The sequence below is a fragment of the Anguilla anguilla genome, chromosome 14, assembly GCF_013347855.1.
Source record: "Anguilla anguilla isolate fAngAng1 chromosome 14, fAngAng1.pri, whole genome shotgun sequence".
Lineage (NCBI taxonomy): Eukaryota > Metazoa > Chordata > Actinopteri > Anguilliformes > Anguillidae > Anguilla > Anguilla anguilla.
In genome coordinates this window covers 21,778,099-21,805,885 of record NC_049214.1, presented here as the reverse complement: position 1 = coordinate 21,805,885, position 27,787 = coordinate 21,778,099, and the positions used below count along the sequence as shown (strand labels likewise).

Below are 27,787 nucleotides of genomic sequence, written 5' to 3'. Positions count from 1 at the left end.
TGCACTTAAATGTGATTGCTTTGGTAACTATTTTTCATGCAGAGACTAAGAAAATGTATGTGCTAAATAATTATGAAGAATACTAATTTATTAACTTTTTAGGGACAAATATCAAAAAGATAACACAAAGAGGAGGACACCTACCAGACTAATGTAAGTTACTAAGCATGCATAGAACATTCCAGATGTATTTCGACTAGGCAGTTACAACTGTAACTCAGAACTTAATATCTCAGTTTTCTACATTCACATTTAACTGCAAATAATTTCATTGTGTTGAGGGGTGGGGTGCATAGATCGATGATAAAAAGCAGCAGTAGGAAGCTACGAACTCAAAATAATTCATAATAGGATTACCTTATCCTGAGTATCAATGGAGTGTTGACTTTTTTTCTCCACATGAGTGCAATACAGCAAGTCACAAGTTGATCCAAGGATACCAAGAAGACATACATTGAGAGAAGCAAGAAATAAAACCATAATCGCAGAGCATTATGCAACCTTAAAATAAACACAAGCTTATTTCAGTATTAGCACAATAAAATATTTTGTTCACGCATAAAAATGGAAAACTTTACTTAAAACAACACTACTTCATCTTTTGGACTCGAGTCACATTACTTTGATCAAAGGTTAACATCTGGCACACCTAGACCTGCTTAAAAGAACTTTTTATGTATATGCCCATGTGACAACCTCAGCTCATCCAATGGGCACCAACCAGAGTTAAATACTAACAGTTCACTTGTAAGATGAGAAAAAATATGCAAGCAACAGTTACTCACAACTGTAATTTCCATTAAGAAAAGTTTTAAAGCTCTAAATATTACATTACAATATGAAATATAATGCACAGGTACACACACACACAACCACAGACCCACACACACACACGCACACACGCACACATTTCTGATCAGATGTCTTCAGTTTATGAGGATTCCTTCTGTGCTGTTATGGATTCTTATTTGCAGCAAGAAGGAAAATGATGAAGTACAACTATTTTTAAGAATGGGTCATTGTTTCCATCAATTTTCAAAATAAGAATTTTAATGAGTAACACATATTTATTAAAAATTATAAATAGCGGAAATGTATTAAAGGCTTTATTAATTGCACATTAATCCTAATTTTAAAAATGTGCATTAAATTATGTATTAAACAGCTCCAAACCAATTATTTACATATTTAAATTTATTTGAGAGCCCACAAAAATAAAAACATTTGTTGTGAAAAGCTTATAGAGCCTGAGGTCGTGAATGAATTATCAGAATCAACTATTGGTCTTTTCAACCTGCAACAACTTGTGTTTTCTTTTTTTGTGGTAAAACACCAATGCAACTCCCCAGTGTATCCTGTAATGCAAGAGTAGACCTTCTTTAAAAAAAATTAACAGTATTTAAGGCCACATCGGATCCCTAAGCATAAGACACAATCTGCAGCAGAGCTTTTTATCAGGCAACATTTTGCATTCATTCCTCACACAATCTCCTTCTTTTTACTGCAGACGGGGAAATACAAAAAGGTTGTATGAGTCATATACAAAAAGCAAGGTAACACTTATTCATTGGAGATGTATTTAACCATTGTTCTGGCTAACAGAACAAATGTTTTGATATATTGAATAATTAAGCGCATCACACCAAGTAATGAATGAAATGTTGGATTCACATGATGAAATGTTTATTTATCTTCATTTCTGTTTTACAATTGGCTTCAAATTCACAACAACATAATAGCGAGATGATGACAGTGAGGTATTACGTACATTAATCCTCAAAATGATCTGGTTTGAGGTTATATACTCTATGGTTCAGACAGTAGCTCTCTAAACCAGACCTGGGCATGTATTTGTCCATAAAATATTTCCAGTTGAATTTGTATTTTATTGCTCTTGGCACATTCTGGCATTGCTTGCTGTGTGAGAAGGCATATTAATAAGCCATCACAAACTGTCTGGTCTATAATTAAGCACAGCTGAAGCCTTATTTTACAAATGCTGCACCAAAAATCCCCATTACTGCGAAGCACACAAGAAAAGAAGTTTGTGGAACAAATGATGTCCATAACCTTTATCATAACTTATCTGTTTTCCAGAAAACAGATAACAGTTATAGTTGTCATGGAAACTTAGCCTGTTCCTGAATATCTCTCTGTTCTGACAAACCTTCAGAAATGTTAAAGATATACACACATATAACACACTCACATCTCAAACATATATACATACATTTCTCTGTCTCTCTTTGTCCCTATCTCCATCTCGCTCTCTTGCTCTCTCTCTCTCTCACACACAAACACACACATGCACACGCACACACATGGTAAAGTATGTGAACTTAAGAAATGAAGATTTTTAAAAATATGTATAAAGATAATTATTAATGTAAACATATGGGATTTTTTTTTTTTTTTTTTTTTGGCTTTCTGATGCAATGGCACTGTTTCCTCCATGTTCCCTGAAGGAACAGCAAGAAAGTTGCAAATGAACAACAGTGACAAATAAGCAGACACAAGAAGATTCCATTTTAAATGTTTCCATAGAAACACACAAGATGAAGAAAAAAATCTGCTAACTTTCATGCTGCAAACAATGACTGCACATGCTGTGACACTGTACTATCTCAGGAGTAATGACTTTGACATTTTCCTGCAGAACTATGTCATAAATTGAATGTATTTCAGTCTAGGCCATGCTGCACAGGTAACTGAACACCTGTTCATTATACATATCCACAGTAGCAGGTAAATTCAAATGTTATTAAAAATGTTTGAATAGCATGCCATTAAACCAAATATAATGATATATGCAAGTAGACCTCCGGCAATGGGAAAAACCTTATCAAAATGCAATCTGGGTTGTCTATTCTGCTGCTTATTAACCAATTTCCTGTCTGCATAGACCTGGACATGAATTATTTCAGAAAATCCAAACAAACTCAATAAAACTCGAAACACAATAAAAGGCCATAGAAATATTTTCTAATTATATAGTCAAGTGACTTCATCGGAAACCGATTTTCTCGTGGTCTCGTTGGCTGACGAATCAAGGCGAACACAACCTGTTGCGTTCTGAGAACCGCATCTATTGAGGCAGGAGACGCTCGGAAAGGGCGCTAGGACCCTGGTCGATCACAGCAACCAAGTGTTATACGTTCAAGTGTTGGCGAGCTACACAAGGAAGGAGGCAGCATGCAAATCGAACGGGTTGTGTGAGGTATGAGCAATTTCAAACTAAAATATACGAACGGAGACGTTAAAGGAGTCCGGATACATTAAGGTGAAGAATTCCTCTGTTGCAGACTAGACTAAATAAATCTATCGCCAAACCATATACACCATTATTTGCGTCTTTGCCTTTGGTTTCTCCAGGCTTTTGAAGATGAAAATGGTTCAGCGCTGGGGGGAAATGGGCTAGGCAGACACCTGCAAGCAAGAATTGTGCCTCATTTTACTGTTATGTAAGTGATGGATTTGATTATTATTATTATTATTATTATTATTATTACTATTATTTCTTGTTGTTGCTGTGACTGCACGTTTAGTTGAATATTTTAGTATGTGATGCTACTGTTGCAGTTACGAGCAATGGAAATTGTGTTGAACGAGACATTTTATATTTTCTTGGTTTTTTTTTTCTTTTTTTTTTTCGCTATCAACGTAAGCTACAGTTCTCATCTGCACCCCCATCACAGCTTCTGAGTCATACCAAGCCTTCGTGATGGCAACTTGTTCGGAAATACCGTAGTCACAAGCTGCACCATTACTGTATTGCACAGCATCACAGCATAACGGATTTACAAGCAATTGTTGAAGGTATGTTTTCAGTGTGTTATCAAGTGCACAAATAACACATTGGTTTGATTATTTCATGAAATGGCGTATAGCACTAATTAGGCAGGGAAAGATTCGAGTCCGCTTGAGTTTCGAGATTATTAGCTTCGTTCCCCGGTATGCATATAACCGGTGAATTGAGAGAGAATAGCCTACGTTGCGCATCGTTTTGTGGTGGAATAAATAGCGATAGAAATTTATGACGCAAATTTATGCTACTGTGTATAATATCATAGCAATGTTTGTTTGGATGGGTCACAATTTTCGATATTATGGGAAAGAGCAAAATCACATTACAACACATAGTCCATCCACCCCACCTTACACGAGACGCTGAATATTTTCTACCCATTCAGTGCCTTTGAATCAACGCCCAACAACCTGTTGACAGGTGTAAAGTTAGTCATTTTGGGACTGCCTCGTTTTCAGATAACTCCGATCGAAGGCTGCACACTAAATTAATATAAATAAATAAGATAAGTCCGTTTTACTTCACTGGTGATTGTAATTACTGAGAATGACGTTTTCATCTCATTGGTGAAAAACCATGGCATGGTAGGTGGGATCCCTCTCACACCAATTGTATACATACATGTAGGCTGGGAATTTGGTAATCAAAAATCAGACCTGAAAGGTTTCCTTTAAACATGCTACCACTGATTTGTGTTGAGTCTTCACTACACTTCTGTAGTTACATTTCTTTTGGTGGAACAGAAAGCCAAATTTCACAATGGCTGTTTTTCAAAAAGGTGAAGGAAATCCTTCTGTTAGTAAGTTACCATATTTGTTGATACCCATTGTCTCATGCCTTCAAAGGGTTAAAGGAAATAAATGTTGCCCCAACCACATTAGGTGTGTTTGGAAGTGAGTTTAAAAATCTTATTTCTGAAAACAACCTCAGCTTGGGGGAAGTCCTCATGTGCAGGGGTCCATGGACCTGTTCATCTTGTAGGCTGGATACTTCACACATGTAAACTATTAAGTAGATAAGTAGATTACAAAAATTAAACTCCCAGAGAGTGCATGTTTTACTCATGGGAAAATTTGTTAATTTCTCATTTAACTGACAGTGAATAGCCATCAGACTGTACCTGAATTTCAGATGAGCAATTATTTCATAAGATTTTACCCTTAAAATGACATCATATCCTTAAAACACAGATGCTAATAAACACAACTTGTCATGTATTGAGCATGTAGGCAGCCCCTTTGTAACTAACTCAAGTGCAGAGCCAGAATTTGTCAAACTGACAGTAATTCTATTGGAAGGATCATTTTGTGACATTGTGAGGATACATCATTGTGCTACAAAGTATTCAAAGTATTATAAGGAAACATTAACTACTCAATGGGTCAAATCGATATGAAATGGTTGCATTGAAATGGTAGAATGCTGCACACTAAAACAGAAAAAAAATGATGCTGCCCATATTTAATTAACCCACACCTACTTTCTCATTCATTTCTGTGAATACTAAAACAGTACACTGTTTGTATGAAGAAGAATGCTCTTTGTTTTCCAACAAAGAGCAGTACAGTTGTATTTTATCTGGGTAATGTTTAGGGTCCACTTTTATCTGTAATGTTCATATTTTGCATTTTATCTTCTTTTGATAGTGATCATGCTTTAAACATAATGAAACAAAATGAAACTTTTTTTGTGAAATATGAGGTTACAGAGAAGGTATGAACATATTACAATACTGAGGAACAGACTGCACTGTAGAAATTTTAAAATCAAAGGGATCACGACTGAGACAGAAAAGAGTGTGTTTACTACTCTGGAACATTTACACACTCCAGTTGCCTTTTATACCCCATAATGATAATCTGCTCCATGCGGAAACTTGCCAACACACAGCACTGTTTCATTTCATTGTTTCAGTCATTCCGCTGCATCACAGATTGTCAGATGAATATTGTGAATAGATTTTTACAATTGACCATTGACTATAAAATGTTGAACACTTTTGCTTTGAAAGTGGGGATGACATGCTGGGCAGAATTCCTTATTCAGCGTGACAGGACAAATCATACTGTACAATGCTGTTCATATACTATTAGTTAATATACTAAAGCAATTCATATTAAAAAATAAAGGTGCAAGAGTGATGAATTTCTGGTCACAGAACTTTTCCACCATGTAACACCTTGACTGATTAAATGAGGCTAAAGAACAGGTAGTAACAGTTTGACAAATTCTCAGTACTTTTGTTAACAAAAAAAAAAGACATAAAAATATGACTGACCATGCATCTTTAATCCCGTTAATTGTCCCTGAATGATGGCCCCCTGAGCACTTGCCTTGTTTCAGAACTAGTTTTTTTTTTTTTAATTAGCCTTCGTCCTGCCGATGCAGGGCTCCTGCAATCACTGTCTGTCTGTGTGCCGTCATGCACAACGGCCTGTTGTTCCCATAAATCATCGCACAATGAAGGAACTGGGAGCATGTAGTAATTAGCAGAAGCAGCTTTTATTACCATTTCAATATGTCCCAAGTGCTGTTATCTTTTATTACTTTCATAATTCAATTTCTAACCATCCCCCACTGCAGGGAAATCAGTAGTGAATTGCAACAAAATTAATTCATTAATCAGTAGAAGATCAATCCCTTTTCTTTTTTGGGTGCATCAGTATTCAGTTAGCTTGATGCTAACTGTTAGAATTTGATTTAGGCTAGTCGTTTGGACGGAATGCTGTTTTCCTGAAGTTGAGAACTGATTGAGGTTTAATAAGCATTTAATGTTCTTCGCGGATCATTTTTTATTGTGAGTGCCCTCTTTTTAATTTCTTGTGCGTGCTGCTGTGATTTGACAATGAGAAAGTGACCAAGCCTGAGGCAGCACTTAACATTGGATAAAATGTGTGAATCCACACAGTGCCATTAGAGGTTTTGCAATGTGCAAACATGGCCGTTCTAAAGAAATGCAGTTCCTCTGAAGTGTATTCATATACAGCCTTGTCTCCAATGTCACAACCATATCTGCACAGCATAACTAAGTTTTGTTCTTTAGTATACTTACTGCTGAGCGGTTTGTCTACCAGCACTCTCTGACACCGGGCCCATTCTATGTAGATTTCTACAGCATAGCTCGTCATTGCTGTGGAGGTGCTTGCTTCTTTATCTACCATAAAGTCCTAGTCTGAAGAAGTGAGATCTTGGTGACTAGATTAAAGGCACAGTTTGGGGAAAGCTCAATCATATTTGACTGGGTTAGGAGGGGTATTACAGCATGTTAGAGAGCCATAGGCAGAGACAGAGAGAGACAGAGAAAGAGAGAGGGGTGAGTTAGAGAGGACAAACCTCCGCGGTTCTGTGGTTCTGCTGTGGCTCGACGGGTCTGAACCTGGAATGCAGCACCTGCTCAGCACTCTGCTGCTAATTAGCGAGGGTGGGCCTGCTGTGTCATGCTGGGGGGTAAAAGGTCAAAGCAGGCCCCAGCTGTTGAGGAAGTGTTCCCCCCAGAGGGCTTTGTTTATCGACAGTCTGCCGGTGAGTGTACCCAGGGAGCTTCACCTGCTGGATTTAATGCTGGAGCAGGAAAAGTACTCTTGCAGATTTTTCACTGTGTCCCCCTAACAAATCCTCGCTAAAATAGCAACTGGTTATCTAAATGTTTTTGGTAGTACGGAGGCAGATGTCTCGAGGAGAGATGGAGATTTTCTATGGAAAGCATTTTGGTACTCATGCATGCTAAATTAAAAATACAGGTAATGTTGCAGTCTAGTATAATCTAAAAGATGGTGCTCCATTTTATTACAATGGATTCAGAATTCAAAATCTGAAATGCGAGTAGACCTTACTTTACACTGCTATTTTACCGAGAGTAAAACATTCATAACCCTTTTAGAGTGAACTCTGAATCATTTCCATGTCATGGCCGTAGGTACACTTTTCAAACCCAGTATGTAAACCCAAATTTGAATTTAATCTTCCACTAGCCCTTTCCTCATCTAGAAAATCAATTTTTATTGAGGCGTACCCTCCCAGAGATGGTTTCATAAGATCCTTCATCTGACATTGCAAATGAAATTGACCTTTTTAGAACAGAATGGAAAAGAATGGAGTTTTTAAAATTTTTAACCTGGTCTTTAAATATTTATGGTAGCACACATACAGAGCACTGCTGTCGGGTAGAGATGGCAGAAAATCAACAAATCAATGGATTTTACAGGGATCACTTGTATTAGATTACACAAATTTGATTAGTGGATCCCATTTTTCTGAGGGGGCTGCAGGTTTAGTGCCATATACAAGTGTACAGCTGCAGTGTATTGCTCTGAGCTTCATAAAAGGGCAGATGGGCTCTGGATCATACACAGATTACATGAGAAAATAAAGAACCTGTTGCTGTCACCTAAATGACAATGGCAAAGTAAACTCAAGGTAGTTATACAGTCGTTTTTGCAGCAGGTGGATTTTTGGCTTTGTTAAGCTGTATTCTCTCTACTCAGTAAAAGTAAAAGGCAATATTTTATTGCATCAGATGGTAAAATAAGTATTCTTCTTTTTGATGACCTCATGCTCTCTAGAAACCCTGAAGCCAGTTTATAAATTTGGATTAGAAGACTGTGAGTTTAATTAAACTTAAGATGCTGTACTGATAAACATAAAATGAAAAAACAGCTTGTGTTATTGGCCCTACCTTGTACCGAGCTTGGTATTTAGCAAATAAGGGTATATGTGATTAGTTTTGGCTGTGAAGAATACTGACTTAGTTTAGTCACTTCTTTATTTTTTACTTTTCAAAATGTTCATAAAATTTCTACATGCTCAGGCAGTGGCTTATACAACAAGTCATGATGCCTGTACAAGCCTTGCGGTACAGTCAGCACTAGCAGTGACAAGCAGGTACATAACGTATTCGCATACAGTAATAAGCCAGTTTTCCCATTACCATTGATGAAAACTACATTTATGTAAATAACCTTGTTAATGATGCCATAAGCAAGGTCTTCAAAAACCAATACCAAATCAACCACCAGTAGTGGGCAGTACTTTTCTTTTTTTTCTTTTTTTTTTATTATTAAATCATGTAACTATTAATATTGGATAATTTACATAAATATGAATATTAAAATGGATGTGCATGATAATACAGGTTCATATATGGCAAAAAAGAATAAAAAATTCTAATTATTGATATGTCTTCCCGTATCTAAATGCATGCCACCAGCTACTTCCTGCTGCTCTGCAGTTGAGCTTGCAGACATTGATTTGGAGCGGGACTCTCCATGTGCAGCTAGTGCAGATAGACTGTGGGAGCCCAGCAGATCGGAGGGGGTTGCCATTGTGTGAATAGACGTGGTCATTCTGCCAACGAAAACCCTCCCTCCCAGGGTGACGTTTCAGGCAATTACGCAACACCATGCAGGGCTGCCAACCACAGCGTGGTCTGGATTTGATACCAGATTGCAATGCCCCATCCACACACTCAGCACTCCTGTTATCTACTTTTGAGAGGAGTTAACATGGAATCATGAATATCCTAGCATGCTAACAGGTTAGACTGATAGCAGTGTATCTCACTGCCACATTACAAACCTTCACACATTTTCAAAACAAAACATTTTTTAGTCTTGTAATCTTTCCATCCTAAATTATAACGGAGAAGAATCATGATAAATAATAAATGCGTATAAATGTGATATATTAGCATGCTAGCTACTATCCTCTTATTTTCTGACCAGAACTAGTGCAATGCCAGGAGCCTTTTGTTTTGAAAAAAGTTGAAAGAACAGTACGAAGTAACAGGGATATAGCGGGAGTTGATTTTGGAATGCAAGGCGACAAGTGACTAATGCATATAGCTGACATGCTCATTAATTAATAAATTGTGGGATCAACTAGCTGAGTTCAATTTTATTTGAGCAGTGAGAACATTTAAACATCTTACTGCCTGTTTCTCATGCTGACTATGCAACAGATGAAAAGTTCCATATTAACTCCAGAAGATGCGCGATTACCCTCCATTTTAATTGCACTGAGAGCTAGAATTGAAATAATAAAAATGGCATTGGCCCCCAGAGTAAACTGTACCCTAAGCATGTCTCCCGTTAATATCCCAGCAACTTTCTTATGCAAATGATTTGGTTCATTAGCAAATTTATATGGAATGTGAAACGGCCGATTCTTGAAAAATTGATGTTTGCCAGAAAATGAGTGATTGGTGCACTCAAATCTCCACCCGTTCTACCTGTATTCCATTTCATGCCTCGCTAGACAAGCAAAGTTTTATCCACTCAAAAATCCTCCATCCTGGGTACAAAGTGAATTAGAATTCTGTAATGCAATACTGCTTGAACTAATGCCATACGGAGTGTTACATATTTGAAAGACCACAAGGTTGGCTTCATAAAACATCTCATGGTTTTGAAGGGCCAGATTTAGGAAAGATCATGGGAAAACACAAAATGTATTCCAAGACATATACTGTAGTTTTCAAATGACTCCCTGGTGTCTGAACATCAGCAGGTCATCAGAGTGTAGGGCATTTTATATCCGGGGGACAGCAAACCTACTTTATCTGCTGCACAAATGTCACTGGAACATAGCACAGCATGAACGGCACGACAATGAACTTCCTTGTCTGAGGGAGAAAGGCCTCTTAAAGTGGACCTCCTGGGGCAAGCTCTACATGTCAGTAGGGAGCAAAGCCACCTCAACTCTTGTGCAGTCTTGTCAGTCACAGGTATAAATCCTCACTGATGATGGTGTTCTTCTTACTGTAAAGCCACCATGCAAAGCCAGAAAATATTGTCCTTCACTTTGACCAGGACTGCTAGAGCAGAATGTGGGGCACTGGTTATCTCAGTGACACCTGCAGGGGGCATTTTTATTTCCCTTATCTCATTAGTTAGTCCCTTAATTAGATAGAGACAGGTATCCATTTTTGGGTGACGGGCCCCTGGTCAGCCTATAAGTCGTTTTAATCAGGTTAATTGGTATCCATCAGTAAGTCCTGTCAAATCATGAAGATAACGTCTCTTACTGTTTTTTTAATTACAGGGAGCCACTTATACCCTAAAATGCATAACTTGTAAATGCTATCCACAGAAGGGCACTGCGTGAACAATTTCTGTGTGTAGGTGTGCTTAGATAGGGTTCCATGCTGTGCTGCCTCCCACTTCAATAGGAAGGAATCCAATGTGCAGCAGAGAGATTGTACAATTGGTGCTAATGAGGCTATGGCACTCTTTCCACTCCAGTTGGCAGGGGAGAAACAACCCACAACCCCCATTGCCTTAGCTGGCTCTGTCTCAGTTTGCAGGGGGAAGTATGGCTGCCAAAGAGGGAAGCCAGTGTTGCATTCATCTGGTCGTGTTGCATGTTCTTCTCCAACTTAACCGGCACTACTCTAGTGTTATCTCAGCGTCTTCCACAAAATAGCATAGTGCACAGCTGCTGAATTGATTCATAACCTGCTGGGCCTTTCCCCTTTCATCCCTGATTGGTTCCACCTGTTGCCTTTGTAATAATATTTGTCTACGAAGACATCAAGTGGGACCAACAATATATATTTTTCAGACATATATAAGTGCATTTTATATATGACTGCAAACCCCAAAGTCACACATACAAGATGTTCTTTATTTAGGACTCCAAAACTACAAATCCCATAACCTTCAATGATCAAGCTCTAAAAGTGTACAGCAACACCAGCTTTTGGCACTTCTCTGCCCACTACACAATTTTAAAGGATGCAAATTGGGGTTTAGTGCAAGGGCACAGAGGGGAGGGGGGAGGAAGGAGGGCGATGGAACCAGTCGGTCACAGTACATGTCTGCACTGTTACGAAAAGGGACCCACTGTAGATCAAGCTAGATATAATTGTTATTTTATTATAATGTAAGCCAATTACTTTGAATTGTTGTTTCATAAAGACCAGCAAAGGCATTTTGTCAAAATAAACCAAATAGGACTCCAGTGCTGTCCTTATGCGGTTACAGAGTAGACAAATGATCCAACTGTATCATTCCTAGACATCTTTATGCTATCTTGTTTGCTCCCCCAATAAGGGAGCACATCAAATACACCATGAAAAGTAGACTAACCATAGCTAACTGACCATAATGGAATGGTTTCACTTTAAACATTTAATTAAGCAGTCTTAACGATGTAATTTTGTGAGTAACTTTGGTGCTCTGACAGTCACAACGAACTATAAAATACTAACGTTACTACTACAAACTACTAATATGCCAAATATAGAGCTAAAGAACGATATGGAAAATGGAACTGGAATGGAACGAGGAAAGACTAAAAGGATTTCTAAGATAATCTAAAGAGAAAAAAAAAAAACTGTTCAGGCTGTCACAACACGACTGCAGGCAGTTTGAAATGAGCTCGGTAATTTGTGCAGTCGTATTAGATCGGTTTGAATACATAAAGCTTACCCATCAGTCTTGGAGAGGGGCGGGGATGGGACTTATGGAGGCTTATGGAGAAGCAAATTTTTACCTACTTTTATGTCACTGATGTGGGCTGGGCTCCAGGTGAAACAAAGCTTTCCACCTTTGTGTGGCAATGTATGGCTCTTCTTGGCATGAAATGCAGGGCTAAATAAGTCTTTGTATATATATATATATATATATATATATATTAGAATTGGACTATTGTTATGTATCCAAATGGAGGCAGGATACTCAGCTTAAGAACTAAAAAAAGTGATTTAGTGCTTATTACCCCTTTAAATCAGGCAGAGCTGATGGATAATGTACAAAGCCACACTATAGGCTACAACATTTTTCAGGCTGACTGGCAATCAATAATTCATGGAAAGCATTAGCTTGCCTGTGATAATGTGTGGATTGAGTGGCTGTATTGTATTTTGTAATAACACAAATTGTTAATTAAATTTAATTACTTGAAAAGTACATTCTCTTCCATAGTGGAAAGAGCTCAATGGTGTTCTGACGGGGTGTTCGAAGTCAAGATGGTGATGAACTAAAATATTTCATTTTTGCTTCCCCTTTAAAAACGATTGAAGTAAAAGGCATTCAGGTGAATTTGAATGCATTAACGCTAATTGACAAGCATTAAGCAAGACCCTTGGATACTGCAAATGGTCAACGCCATTTCAAAAAGGGAGATTGGACAGAGAGAGCCAGAAATTTCATACAGCAGTCTGCCTCAGCATCTTAAAATGTGAATAACAAAGATTGTAAGTAATTCTGAAATGTGAACCAAATGAGATGTTTTAAATTCACCATTATCTGTATTTATTTATTTTATTTTATTTTTTACAGTGGAGGACAGTGGTTTCCTTCAAAAGGTGCAGACTGATGAACTAATTGCTTGCTTAAAATAAATTGATGGCTTTGAAAATACTCTGAAATGCAAAGGTCTTTCAGTAGAGATGTACCTCTCACTCAATTCTCTGAATTTTGAGGTAGGAAATAATTGAATTTTGGTATTTCACATTCATATGTTAGATGGTCATGCAGATCTAATAGGTTTGGCAGTAAAGCATTTAACTGTTATCCACTCCTAGCATAGTGTCCAGGACGTCAGTCTTACAGTATTTATATAGCCTTCCTTTCCCCAAGAACTCCAAGAGTTCATGACAGCCTACTGAGGTTCTGTACTTTCATTTTGTTATGCATTCTAAAACAGTCTTAAGTCATAGTTTTCATGGGAAGGCTGAGAATTCACCCACATTTCAACTGTCAGAATTTGATGCTTGCCTCACTATCGTATCCCATTCTGCGTCATCGTATAATCAGTTAGTAGTTTTTACTGTGGTCTTTTCTACTCTGTAACATGATTTATTTAACATTTACTGTTTTCATTACTCAAAGTTCAGTGGACTGTAGCTGGGTGTACATTTGCTGGCTGGTGTTCCCAGCACAGTCACTGGGTTTTGCACAATAACCAGGCAACTAATGTTGCTCTGGTGGGCCCACGGCTGGATCAACACTATAGCGAGGCCGTAACCATTGCCTAATGACTGAGGGGCTTTGCAACGATAAAGCGAGAAAGACAGCTGGAATGTTTGGACTTTTTCCCTAATTATTCCTTTACATATTTTGAATAATTTACATTTTTGAGCAAATTGAACTGGACTGGCAAGCACAAGAGGTATTTTATATAGTGTTCTCATTGTAACTTTATGGAGAACACATTTGGAGCAGACATAATTTCGTTGATATACCTGAGATTCCCATCACATTCATTTACAATAAAGTGCCCAAAGCAGTTGCCATCTGGCTGTGCCAACTAAATATTTAATTCTTGCATTTTTATTTTGTAAGTTTACAATGAATTAAACCAGATTAGAGATTTAGATTTAGTTTTTATTTGCATATTTTAAGGCAAAATGGGAGACCGCATTTATTTTCTTTACATCATATTATGATGGCAACTGATTTTTTATTTATTTTTATTTTTTTGTGTTCAGCAGTGAACTATGCTGAAATCTTAGACAAGTAGGCACCGAGCACTGTAGTCCAGATTAAATAGTTTGCTGAAGTAGTTTCTTATACATTGTTAATCTGAGAAATATTACATATTTCCTTTGCACAGTTTTAGTGACTCATCTCAAGGAATATTCCATGAGCGTTCATTTTTCAGGTTGTTGTCACAGAGAATTAAACCACTGGTGATGATGTCTTCAGATAGATTACCTTAATCTTTGGATTTTGAATACTTAATATCTTCTTAATATAGACATTATTTTTCTTCCATTATTCTGATCACTGTGGGAATTCTGACTGAATATGTGGAAATCAATAATCAGTCAGTTTTTGCATTTTGGCATTGTGAGCCTGGGTTTATTCAGATTTCATGAATAAATTGTTCAGGTACAGTAGATTCCTAATGAGGGCCAGTTCAAGTAACTGCTCTCGTTTATCACTCCCTCAATTTATACCATGCTATGTCATTGATCCTAAATCACTAACTGCCTTCAGTCCTATGTACCACTGTGTGCATGAAAAAATTACTTTGTTAATTCACACTGTTTAGTTTCATAGTCTGTAGTGTACATGGAGTGGCCCAAAGAGGGGCATAGCTAGGACTTCTGGGCCCCCTGAAAGAATATTGCTCTGAGCCCCCCTTTGTTAATAAAACAGATAGATTAATTAATTTATTTATAGCTCTGGGCCCCTAGAACAGTCACCACCTTTCACTCCACTACCAACGGCTCAAGTATATGAAACTGGTTCAGCATTCTAGTTGTTTATGAACTTTGATCAATATCAATTTTAAGGGAATAAAAGTTAATGTGCATGTGAATGTTTTTAGGTAAAGCCATGTGATTTGCTGCCAGTTGGGCTATATCAGTGTTCTAGAACTTTACAGGTACACTGTCAGAGGACAGCAATAGTGTTAACATTCTGAAGCCTGTTCTTTGCTTGCCTCTCATGGCAGTTTTACTTAATAACAGAACAGTTTTGTTAAGCTGGCTCTATGCACAATGTGTGTCTTTATGGAAAAGCTGATTACTTTATCTGTTGAGACACAATAGAACACTTGGATATGATGCAGTAGGATTGCTCTACAAGGGCGAATTCAACCAGTGTTTGCTGTTTCAGACTGCATGTAGTTATAAAGCTGGCGTCTTAAAAGCAATATTTAGCAATGGGGAAATGGAATAATTCATCAAGGCCAATAATTTTCACTTTGTAGAAAGCAAGGAAAGGCTTTGAGGCTTATGTGGACATCAGAGCAGTAATTCAAAGCAAACAAGACTGAGTGGGATGACACAATGTTATTAATCATAGCGAGCTGAAAGACTCAGTTAATGAACTTGTGTGCTACTAAACCCAAGCAAAAAGTCATTTGAGAATTTACTGGCTCGTCTACAACAGCACATTATCCCAAAAATCAATGTTACAGCACAAAGGTGCAAACCTGTCCGTTTAAGATACACTGACCATTCTGTAATGTGTCAGTTTGGCCAATATTTGAAGAAACCTTAGAGACAAGTTTGTGTGTGTCATTAAAAGTGCACGGGTGAGGTGATCATTGCTTACAGTCCACACTAAGGACTCAGCGTTATTACTTGAATTACTCATGAAAAAGGAAAATTTTGAAATAGGAAAATGCATAGAAGATTATCAATATGTAGAAGCATAAACAGTTTCTAAAGCAGCCTGAAAAATGTAGCAAGTAGCAACTGATGTACAGTGATCAGGAATAATCTAGACACTTGCTGCTACTAGGACTACTATGTTGTGTCACACATTTAGGAAACGAGGGCACATCACTACTCATGCATGGCACTCACACCTAGAGGTAGATAAATATAAGAAGCCTGCCTAAAGGACAAATCACCATGGATCCAACACAGCGAAGGGCTACACAACTAACATCTGGCCAGAGCCCCTCTAGCCAAGAGTTATTCCACAAAAAATCAAACGTATGAAGACCTCATCCCTTCTGATTTTAACAAAAACTGCATTTTCCATTACACTGATATCCTGACCCATATTACCAAACAATTTAGGAGGCAGAGATGTTCAAAGTTGAGCCATTTTGCAAGTGCCTCAGGGCATTGATGGTAGACCTAGATGCCATTTATCATAAAGAACAAGTATAGTATGAGAAATGTATGTGTTGCAGAGACTTTAAGTTCGCAACCATAGAGTGAGAAGAGGGAAGTTTGCATTATTTTTAAAACATGGTACATTACTTAAGGCATATTATTAGTGAGGGTATTAGCTCCATGGAAAAACATTTTGGAAGCAGCAGTATTGACCAGCATTATAAAGCACCAGGCTGTTTTAGTACTACTATGTCAGTTTTATTCCCAATGGGTTCATTTGTTAAAGCGAGTTTGTGGTTTACAACAAAAAAATGTGGATGGTGGTTGAAAAAAGAGCTCATGTGCACACGAAGGGTGAAAGTACTTGCATCACATGTTGTGGGACAACACTAAAATGGCAAGACTGCATTCCTCACATACTGCCTTTAATTCAGGGTGCATGACTGTTTAGCCTTGTGTGTCATCCATTGATGACTCCCGAGACAGGTCACAGGTCAGAAGATGCACAGTGTGAGTCTGAGTCAAGTGATGTCCAGCAAACATGGACAAACATCTGCCATTGTATATTTTACTATGTGTTAACAGAATTCCAGAAACATATGCTTGTAGCAATGCTACAGTGTCATATTTGTTAAAGGACAACTTCATTCTAAAATCCGTATTTGATGGTACATTTTGATGGTCTGTTCAGCAATAGTGTGGTCAAAAGAATAGAATGGAACATTTACTAATTTGCAAAAACATTTACAAAAAAAAATCAAATTCACCATTTATTAATATTCTAGATAGACCTTCCATCGGCCTGAGCGATGTGTTTACTGTTCAAAAGTCAGTATTTTACATTCATTCCACCATGATTTCCTTAGAGCATAGAACCAGAGGGGCTGGGATGGGAAACCCAAATTTTTGTCTGCATACACAGTAACTGCTTCCTGTCCATAGTAATAGTGAAGCTACAAATCTAGTATGAGAGCTAGCATTGCTCAATAAATAATATAGCCACATATAAGTTTAGTTTGGAATCTTATCCTTTTTTTCTCATAGCATGGTTGATTTCTTTAATGATACAAGCTTCGACAGCTCATGCAGGCATCTTGTACTGCAGCAACTAATAATACAATAACCCCGATAATGTAATATTTGACAGATAATGTAATAAAATGTTGCTAAAAATATATAATAATCATCAATAATGTAATAAATGAGAAATAATGTAATAACTTGGCAAATTATTATTATGTTTTATTTATTGCATTATCTGGTGGTGAAAAAACAATGTAATGATGTTGACCAAGCAGCAACCATTTGATTTAGGCTGACTTTTGTCACTAAATAAAATGAATGAAGGATTGATTTCTACAGCACTTTAGCAGAGCTACTCTGTTTGGCCAGTTAAGAAGGGAAGAGTGATAAAGCTGCCTCTGATCACTTAATTGTACATTTTATGATTGGAAATTTGGCATGGCGAATGCCCCCCCCTTAAAATATAAGAGAAATAGAGAAATGGTCCCTTTGTACAGCTGTGCATAGTGTTCTGGGCTTGTGATGATGAGGGCCCTGCTTGGTGCATTACTGTATGTAAATAGTGTAGTCAAATAGGCAGGGTACAGTTGTTGCCCCTTTAATCAGATGTTAAAATAAGGGAGCTAGTTCTTCTTCCTCTTCCTCCTTCCTCATTGTTGTCATTGTGTAAGAGTGTAGAATGTCTAAAACCAAGAGTTAGGGTCTTAAGTGATCAGAGCTAATATGGACTGCATTTATATAGCGCTTTTATCCAAAGCGCTTTACAATTGATGCCTCTCATTCACCCATTCACACACCCACTCACACCAACGGTGAAAGGCTGCCATGCAAGGTACCAATCAGCTCGTTGGGAGCAATTAGGGGTTAGGTGTCTTGCTCAGGGACACTTCGACACGCCCAGGGCGGGGGATCGAACCGGCAACCCTCCGACTGCCGCAGAATCCAGAAGGTTTGTTTTGAATGCAGGATGCAGCAAGCAAGCTAACTAGATAACCAGAAACTATCCATTCAGCAGTGGAGGGATCAATAAAATGCAATGCCATCCAATACAGTGAAGTTGCCCTTTGAGACAAGCCAAGGTACGATCCACACTGAAAAACACAGCCTATTTCGGTGTCTTATTGGTATGTCCCTGCTATTCATCTCCTTATTGTGTGGGATAAAATAATCTAGGGAAGGCTATCCATGACCTTAGATAGCCAAAATTGAGTACAGAAGAATGCCTTGACTTGATGTCTGATGCAATAATTCTTGTTATTGAAAATGTGATGCACTGTATATGCCCGAACAAGGCTGGTCAAAAGTTTTTACTAAATCTACATGAAAACACAAAAACATGTGAGTAGAATCCATGCAAAGCCATCTGTAACCAAGATCGGTAACTAGAAAGTTACAGTTTGCGACTCTTGTTGATCTCTTTTGTTGTTCCCTTTAACATGGTAACATAACTTCCTTAGGAGGCTCGACAGGGGCATTTTAAAATAAGTATGATTTTTTATTATTTTTCCCTGATTCACAGCATAGACTCCTGGGAAAAATGGCAACAAAAAGTCAGTTGGGAGTTTCTTGTGAGATTCACCAATATGCGCTGTTCCACACCGGCAAATTTATTTTGTCTTAGTTTTTATAGCAGACATTTGACATGGCAGACAGTTTATAATATAGAGGAACAAGAATCATTTTGGCCCACTTAATTTTTTTCCTGGTGGTCATTCATTGTTATCTTTGGCCATTTTCTAGCTTCTGTGCAGCATTTCCAAATTGATAGCCTCAATAACAATCCCATTACCAAGGGGCTGCTTGAAAGTACCACTGGAAAGATGAAGTAGCCTTGCTATGTTCTGGCAGCCACCACTGCGTTTTCTCCTGATGCGAGAGTCACTGGTTTTATTATACATACACGTCAATTTTTACCAGACTCTCGGGAACTGAACACTGATATTATTTAGCATATCTTCTTATGTTTTCAGTGTTTCGTTTTAATTTGCGGTTAGGTTATAGCTGTCGCCTATAGTCTTTGACAACCTCCTTCCTTATCCTTCCTTTTCATTTTCTTGGTTTTGTTTGGTATGAAACAGGATTTTGATCCTCTCTCATGAGAATGAAACCTGAGTTTAGCGTCACTACAAACCAGTTGTGCAACTGCCTTAACATGGTACTTTTCGCTTGCTTAAAGTATCACTTTGCTGCTCTGTTGGGTATTATTGATCTACAGAAAGGCTTAACATTCTTCACACCCCTGCATTCACTACGGCAATCATAAAATCCAGGGTCCTCTGGATAATTTCCTACACTTTTAACCTTGACTGTATCCAGAGATCATCAAGAATTTAAAACATAAGGATTACAAGGATCTCCAACTGGGTGCAAATAAGCAGTGGCTAGCTGCCTGGTTGTAGCAGTAGAAGTTGTATCATTGGGACAGACCATCGGACGACATGATATGGACATACTTTGGGACACTGCACATCAGTTAAGCCAGAAATTGTTTGACAGGTCTGATGACACTGGAAAAGAGACCATCCTGCAGGAATCTGCGATGCTCACAAGAGTTCAAGTATCTTGACCAGAATCGAAGAGGTGCAGAGGAGCGATCTGATTTTTATTTGGTTTGAATAGTTTTCTGTACCAGATATCTGCCATGATGTCCTCTTCAAAGAAGAGAGGGCTGCACCAGGATATCTAGGCTGAGTGTAAATAGTATGGAACTTTTCAGGGTCATGCACCAGGTTGAGCAGTTCTTGAACACTTTGAGCTGAGTATGAAGGCTCACTTTCAAATGATTAGTTGTCATCCACACAGGGAACATGTACACATGAAGTATGCTTTAAGGCTTTCAGCAATAAACACACGTACGTACGTTGATGGTCAGTGGTGTGAAGAAGAGACAGTGTAGATTAGTAGGACGTGACACAGTTTTGCGGTACGACGCAGCAGGGCCTGGCACGAGGCCTGAGGGACAGAGCTCTGATTCATGGAGGGAACGGGGCCTCTGCTCTCAGCCGAGCTGCAGTAATTGCTGTCTCGTCTCACGCATCGGTGCGGCCCTCAAACAGACAGCCTGAAGTGGGGGCCCCGCGTTATTCCAGAGCGGCCGAGGGGAAGATGATGGTTAATTTAAGGGTTGCGCTTCTGTCGTCTCCTCTTCCCTTGCTTAGTCCTTTCCAGAAGACTCTTGGAGCTTCCAAGAAACGAGACTACACACAGCAACCTGATCACACCGGTTTCCAAATGAACTACAAACAGCGTCGTTTTATTTTTCTTTGAAATGATTTCTGGGAAAGCAGCACTCATGCACTCCGTAAGGTCCTGTTATTTTAGTTGACATGTTGGCCTTAAAATGACCCTAGTTTGTTTGAGATTACATTTATGAGACACATGTTTCTAAATACTCCTCAGAAATAACAATTTGTCAGTTCTTAAAAAATATAAAATCCTCAGGAAGCTGTTAGGTTGTACTTGCCATTCATTTATTTTGCAAGGTTTGTTTACTTCAAGTATGCTTGGTAATATATATATATTTTTTTTTTTAACAATTCCAGGAAACAAACAATAGCATTCACTCTCAAATTAGGAATGAGATAAAACATTTAAAAAATGTGAACAATTATGAAGTGGTATGCTGCACACCCCCACACCAGAGGCTATGGCCATCTTCCACCACAGAATGAAGGCCCACCTCTACGAACTGTACCACAGCTCTAGCACTTTTTGCTAGCACTAACACTTGATTAGAAACTTCTTTTTCTTTTTCACCCTATATGTTAGTACAGTAGGATGTAATAAATAACAATGAACCCACACTGGAGGGAATCTAAAGATGCACTGTGGTAGTGGGGCACTTTATTTAAAGGGGAACTCCACTGCAAAACATTTAACACATTTAACAGATCAAGGCGTCATTTATTAATGTCTGTACAGAGATATCGACAGAGAAAGTTGCACATTTTAGGAATTCTGGGTAGTTGCCATTTCAACTGTAAACAGTATGTGCTAGCTAGCATAGTGGACTTAGATGCTCTTCGTGGCCCTTTTTTGACAAGGATCCACTATCCTTGGATGAGGTGGGGAACATGGATGTTATCCATAGTACTGACACATTAGCAGGGTAGACCAGAGACTGCAGTGAAATCACTGATCGCCAAAACATGTTGGCCAAACCCAATGCTAGATACAGCGACACTACTCAAAAAATAACAAAATGTGTAGGCCTACTACTGTTAATTATATTGTAGGCTAGCATGCTTCACTGTGTTTTATTCAACATTTTAATCAAACAGACTCAAGTTGGCTAATGTTAGCTACTTGCGTTTTGCTACTGCTGAAATGCTATGCTTGGTAATGATATAACAATACTTTGCCATTGCTATGCTCCAGCATCATATTACAACCACGATGTCATCTACCGTACACACATTATAGAGGCACATGTGGACTACCATCAACATATTACTGCCAGTAATAGATTATACATAAGTGCACATTTTTGTCTTTTGCAGTCAGTAAACATAAACATAAATCAATCTATTATCAACTGCATTTGAAGAATACTTAAGAATCTCAATACTTTAAGCCTGCATGCAAGGGAAATTTAATTCTACAAGAACAGCACGGTATGGCGATTTCAGAACATTAAATTTCCATCCGTAAATACAGTACCCACCCGTGCCTACAATAAATGTTGGGCTATTTATCTGTAGGCTGTCCTTTGATGGCTACTCAAGCATCAGATGTATGTAGTTTAAAAAGAACACAGAGACTTACCAAACAGTTTACTAAAAACATTTAAGTTGATGCTTGCATTAGAAGGACATATGCAAATTGAGGTAACTGACCCAAACCTTGTAGACAGTGTACCTGTGAAGTGGCTAAAACCCTACATTGAAAACATTTTGTTTTTTGCAGTAGAACTGGTAATACTGCAAATTGATTTCTCAGGTCCACATAGGCTACTTCTGTCTTTAATTGCACTAAAATGACAAATCATTCAGGTTGTTTCGCTGTTGGTGCATTGCTAAGAAAAGCAACAAAAACGGCAATAAATGAACAAGAAAGAGACAAGCAATATTCTTGTCAGATGATTTACTGAAATGCATAGATGCGGAGAATATCTGTATCAGCTCTCTTATGAAGGAATGCCAACCATACACTTCTCCTTGACTGGCTTAGTACCCGTCTCCTGTTCTCCATTCTCTCTCACCTCCGATATTGTATAAAAATGCCTGTTCTTGCTGTATTTATTATGATAATCAAATATTGAACAAGGCATGACCATGCCTGATATAACTTGCTGAGTCTGCTGTATAAATCACAGTTATAAGTCACAGTAGTTCTGTTAAACCCATGCAATTTGCCCCACTGAAGTGGCATTTTCTTTTTATAAGGACTTTAGCAGTAAAATCGACTGAACAAAACACATAAACCTAGATTTTTCTTTCTTTAGTGGCTAGCTTGCTAGCGAGTAGTGTTATCCTCTCTCCAACCAAGTAGAAAGGTCCAGCCCATACATTTTTATTCAGTAGAAGTGGCAACCTGTGACTAGCCTTGTTTGACGCCCTCCCATGGACTGTAAGTACCCGCGCCTTGTAGTCTTTAGTAAAGCAGGAACCTGGAGCATGCGCAGTAGTTTGGGGCTATATCTCTCCACTCAGTTTAATCAGGAGGACAGCTACTCTTCAAGTAGAAGTTCATTTTATGGTGAAATTGCCCTTTAAGTAATTAACTTCAGAGAAAGATCCTGGCATGCATGAATGGACTCTCAACCTGGGCATTTTAAGCTCTTGATAGCTATGGCTAGACGTGATGAAACAGCACTGTTCCCAAGATTGAATGCTATTTGCAGCACTTCAATAAATCAAGACTGCCTGATTATGTATCCATATAAAGGAATACCATCCTCATAACTGGAATGCCTTCATCACAGACTCCTGTCTACCAATAACCAATTAAATAGAAATAGTGTGTTACATATTTTACAGCATTTATTGTATTAAAGCGTTGGAAAAAGTTATTGCTAATACAATATGCAAGCTCGGGCCTCCTGAATGTACAGTTGAGGTGCTTGAGTTTAATACAGTTAAGGGCCCTACACATACCAGAGCCAGCTATAGCTGGGGGTTCATGACAGAGAGCAGAACTGGCACAGGACAGCACATATTTCAGAGGACGCTGTAGCACTGTAGGAAGGTAATTACCTGCAATAATCATTACGAATTTGGAAGAAAGTGGGCATTAAAAGAAAACTAATCTCATGCTTGCCCTGAAGGCTATGTTGAGCTGGAAACCAGTGCAGCAATCCACCATCGGTTGTATCCTCTATTGTCAAAGGGGAATGCCTAAGGTGTTCTCTGCAATACGCAGTCTAGCCCTCCCCTTTTCTAACTCCACCCACTCGCATGCCAGAAGGAAGAAAACCTATAGTAGCAGCATGACCTCGACGGGTTTGCCTTTAGTCAGGGGTGTGTCTATCGCTTCAGCTGGATGTTCCTCTATTATCTTGACTGCACATAATCTGCCCTGTTGAAGGACATTTTCATTAAAAGGGGCTAAAAAAACGGTAAGGACTGACTTTTCCTGATCTGATCTTCAGAGAGCAAACTCAAAAGTGAAAGGGAGGTGTCTGTTTGAGCCACACTCTTTCTTCGGGGATGTCTTAATGGATGATTACTTCATGCTTTCCTTAAAAGCTTAGAATTAGGAAATGTGATCACACCCTATTCTGCAAGTTGATAGTTGTTTGATCACATTACAATGACTGTCTTCTCGAGGATTACTTGGTGGACATTTGATGGAAAAAAAAAAGATTTTTGAAGTGTGCTTTTTGCACACTGTTCCAGAAGTTATACTAGGCAGTAGTTCAACATTTCTTCAGTTCTGTGTACAAGACAAAGACACTGTTTGGTACTTAAACCTAGCATTTACTGCACTGAACTCAAAAATGTAATAATTTCAGTAGTTAACATGTATGTATGCTATACACCTTTGTGCGGGCAGGTTTTTACACTTAAACAGGCGCATGTTCATGAATATGTTGTTTGAAGCTGCATATTCAGCCGCATTTGTAGCAGCATCTAACTGTTCACATTAGCATACATTGTTTGCAGTTTTTGCTGGGTTTCTTCAGTCAACATAGTATAATGTAACGTCTTATACACCTTTTTTTTATTATTTCTTGTTGTTCTGAAGTATCACAAAGAAAATTGCTGTCTGAAATGCATTTACAGTGTTCATTCAAAAGTTTATTTGGCCTCTTGACGGTTTAGATGCATTATAATATAGCATTGTAGAAACACAAGTAGGGTGTTCCTGTATATTATTCTTCCATATAAGTGTCTTGCATTGGTAGATTGCTAGATCACTTCTGAGGAAACTTGTTAGATGATCAGTTTCACTAAGTAAGCCTTTCACTTTAAAACAATCGCTCTAACTCTGTCACTGTCTCTCTCTCTCTCATTCCCTCTCTCACCCTCGCTCTCTCTTGCTCTTTAATGAATAAAAGCATGTGACATTGTGACAGATTGTAAAGACTGCTTGTGTTGTTTCTGCGGGACAGAAAAAGACTTGTTTGTGACCCACTTCATTCCTGGTACTTATAGCTGTGAAACACACTTCCAGACCCAAAAAACAGCAAACAATGCCAAATGTGCTGATTACAAGGGCTGCATTTCTGGTGGGTTTTTAAATTTTTATTTTATCAGTTATTTTTTTTCTCATATGGTTGTATAAGGTTAAACCTTACCCTCTCACAAATTATGTTATTTCTCACAATGGTGAAACAAGACCAATGGCTTTTTTATCCTTGTGGCTGCAGTGATGGTGGAAAGTCAAACACTGTTACACCAAACAGAGGCCCTAATGTTGTGCATGCAAGCTTGTGACTTTGGCGGAAAATAGTGTGGTTTTATTGAGTTAGCTGAAATATTTAGGACCAGGAAGAATGCGTACGCTTGTGAAAGCATAATAACACATTTTTATCCTCAGCTCCCCCTTATTTCCTTTAGCAGATTTTGAATACTGTGATTCATTCATTTATTTATATAATTACTCTGGTCCAGCATCTTTATAGAAAATGGCTTTTGAAACAAAATAATTACAAGAAAGCTGTTAATGTGAGGGGTTGCCAGATGGTTCATTCAGTTAAGGCACCATGCTGTGGTGCATGGATGTGCCTCACGGCCTTGCATCAAATCCGGACCCTGCCAGTGCCAAATATGGTTCTAGGTCTCGCTAGATAACGATGAGCACAGATCCCTAACCGACGAAACCAATTGGTGATAGTGCCACCCAGAGTATGGGAGGGTTCGGTCGATTAGGGATCTGTGTTCATCGCTATCAAACGACCTCTGCTGAGCGATCAGGCGCCTGTGGACTCCATGTGAAAGCAGCATATAAAAGGTCTTCCTCCAATTCCACTCTGTGCAAGCTTAGCTGTAGTCTTGGATTGGAGATGCACAGCCCCAGGAGTCCATTTTTTAAATTAAAAAAATGTGAAAATGTCACCTGACCTTCGGAGCTTACTTACACTAACCGTTCATCATGGAGCTGAGTGTTAAGGAAAAACAGATAAGACACAAGATTTTCAAATAATAAAAAAAGGAATCTGTGCAAAAGGCTCACTTGCGCTTAAATGAAAAATTTCTGAAGTATGGCAACTCACCATTTTATCATTTCACATAGGAAACAGTAGTTTTTTAAGCATTGCAGCCAAGTCTACTGAGCTTCAGAATGGGTTTATTTATATTTCTAACCAGAAGATCCCTTCATAGAAGTCATGCTAAACATTTTCACACAGCTTTCCAGATTTCCTGTTAAATGCAAAACGTACTGGGACAGTGACACAATTTTTGTTGTTGTGGTTCTGTACTACAACACACTGGATTTGAAATAAAACAATGAATGTGAGGTTAAAGTGCAGACTGTCAGCTTTAATGAGGGTATGCATCATGTCAGGTGATCCGTGTAGGAATTACACCCCTTTTTCCAACGGCGCTGTGGGCTATGCATGACATATTGTGGTCACTCAATCACTCACTCACGGACGACCTTTGAGGTGCGTTTTGTAGGAAGCATGCGCAGGTGGTGCTTCGTTTAGTAGGATGCGTGCCAGCTAAAATGTGTCCGCGGAAGTGAGTTGCACTGTGGGTGTGGATGGTTCTGTGCTTGTTATACATAGTCCCTCCATTGTAATACCCTCAAACTAAAGCGAGCAGTCTGCACTTCAGCCTCATATTCATTGTTTTATTTCAACACCAATTTGCTAGAGCACTGAGGCAAAACAACAAAAATTGTGTCACTGTCCCACTAAATGTAAATGTGCCTAAAACTATGTAAACACATTTCTGTGATGAGTCTGAGCTTGCCTGGCAGAGCCAGCAAATGTGAAGGGTGATCATAGAAGCCTTTGAGTCGCATGCTAAATCTCTATAATACCACAGAATATAGTGCTAAAATTTCTAGATTAACAAAAAATAAAAGTAAACTCAGTGTCAGTAAAAGAAAGGTCTGTTTGTAGGCTTCATTAATATAATTAATTAAGCTGCATCAGGTTTTCACAGTCCCACATCAAGACATTAAACTAAAAAAGTTATACTTTAAGGCTTTACACAAGTTACAAAATGTACTTTAATTTACATCATATTATGAATAATGGCAACTAAAGACTAGTGGCAGTATGCTTATAGTGAATGAATTGGGCTTGTGAATGAATGTTGCAGTGGGCTACTGGCATTGTTGCTGGGATTCAATCAACTTTGTCCTTAAATCTGACTAACAATTAAGTGCAAGAAGTAGGCTATTTTTCTATTCACAAACAGAGTTTTGCAAGCTCAGAAATAGCTAAAACTAACTTGCCAAACTGAATTTGTGAAGAAAAAGTGTAATGTTTGTGTTAACTTGTAAGACAAAGTTAAGGACAAATGTCAGTTTAATATAAGCCAGTATCTTTAGGCATTTTGCAAAACTGAACTGCTTCATCCAGCTGCATAAATGGGTAAAAGTTGAAAGAAATTTAATAAAGTCCTCTTGGATAAGGCCGTCTTTCAGGTTAAGGAATACTTTTGTAATAACATTAATATATTTTCCATAAAAAACAATGACCAGGCATAAAGAAACCAGAGTCAAGGGCTATGCAGGTTATCAGCACATTATTGGGGTGCATACATTACTGAATTGTGTCCTGAGACTAAAATAGCTAATGTGATTTGAATATAGCTGTATGTAATATACTGGGTACCACTGTATGCATTATTTTACTGATTTTGTTATATCCTTTGTGCAAATACATTTTTTTTTTCTTTTTGTCTTAATCTCAAGAACCATACATTCTGCTACAGTATGATGAAACCTACAATACATGGAACATTCAAATAAAGTCAAATAATATTCATAAATAATATTTTCACGTTTTGTTTTGTTTGGTCATCCAAGACACTTGTATTTGGCAA

General features: G+C 38.2%; 1 protein-coding gene across 8 annotated transcripts in view; it reads left to right on the top strand.

The window, feature by feature from the left end:
• Positions 1–3,067: 3,067 nt before the first annotated feature.
• Positions 3,068–27,787, top strand: part of rab27b (RAB27B, member RAS oncogene family) — a 46,732-nt gene continuing 22,012 nt past the window's right edge. The window contains exons 1-3 of one of the 8 annotated variants that reach the window (XM_035392483.1): positions 3,068–3,217; positions 3,373–3,461; positions 3,696–3,816. Coding sequence is in view for 2 of the 8 variants with exons in the window: in XM_035392475.1 (XP_035248366.1) it covers positions 3,460–3,461 (2 nt within the window). In the remaining 6 variants the exon portion in view is untranslated. Of the gene's footprint in view, positions 3,281–3,372; positions 3,462–3,665; positions 3,817–27,787 lie in introns of all 8 variants that reach the window. The other 7 variants (XM_035392482.1, XM_035392479.1, XM_035392481.1 and 4 more) reach the window with 7 other exon arrangements.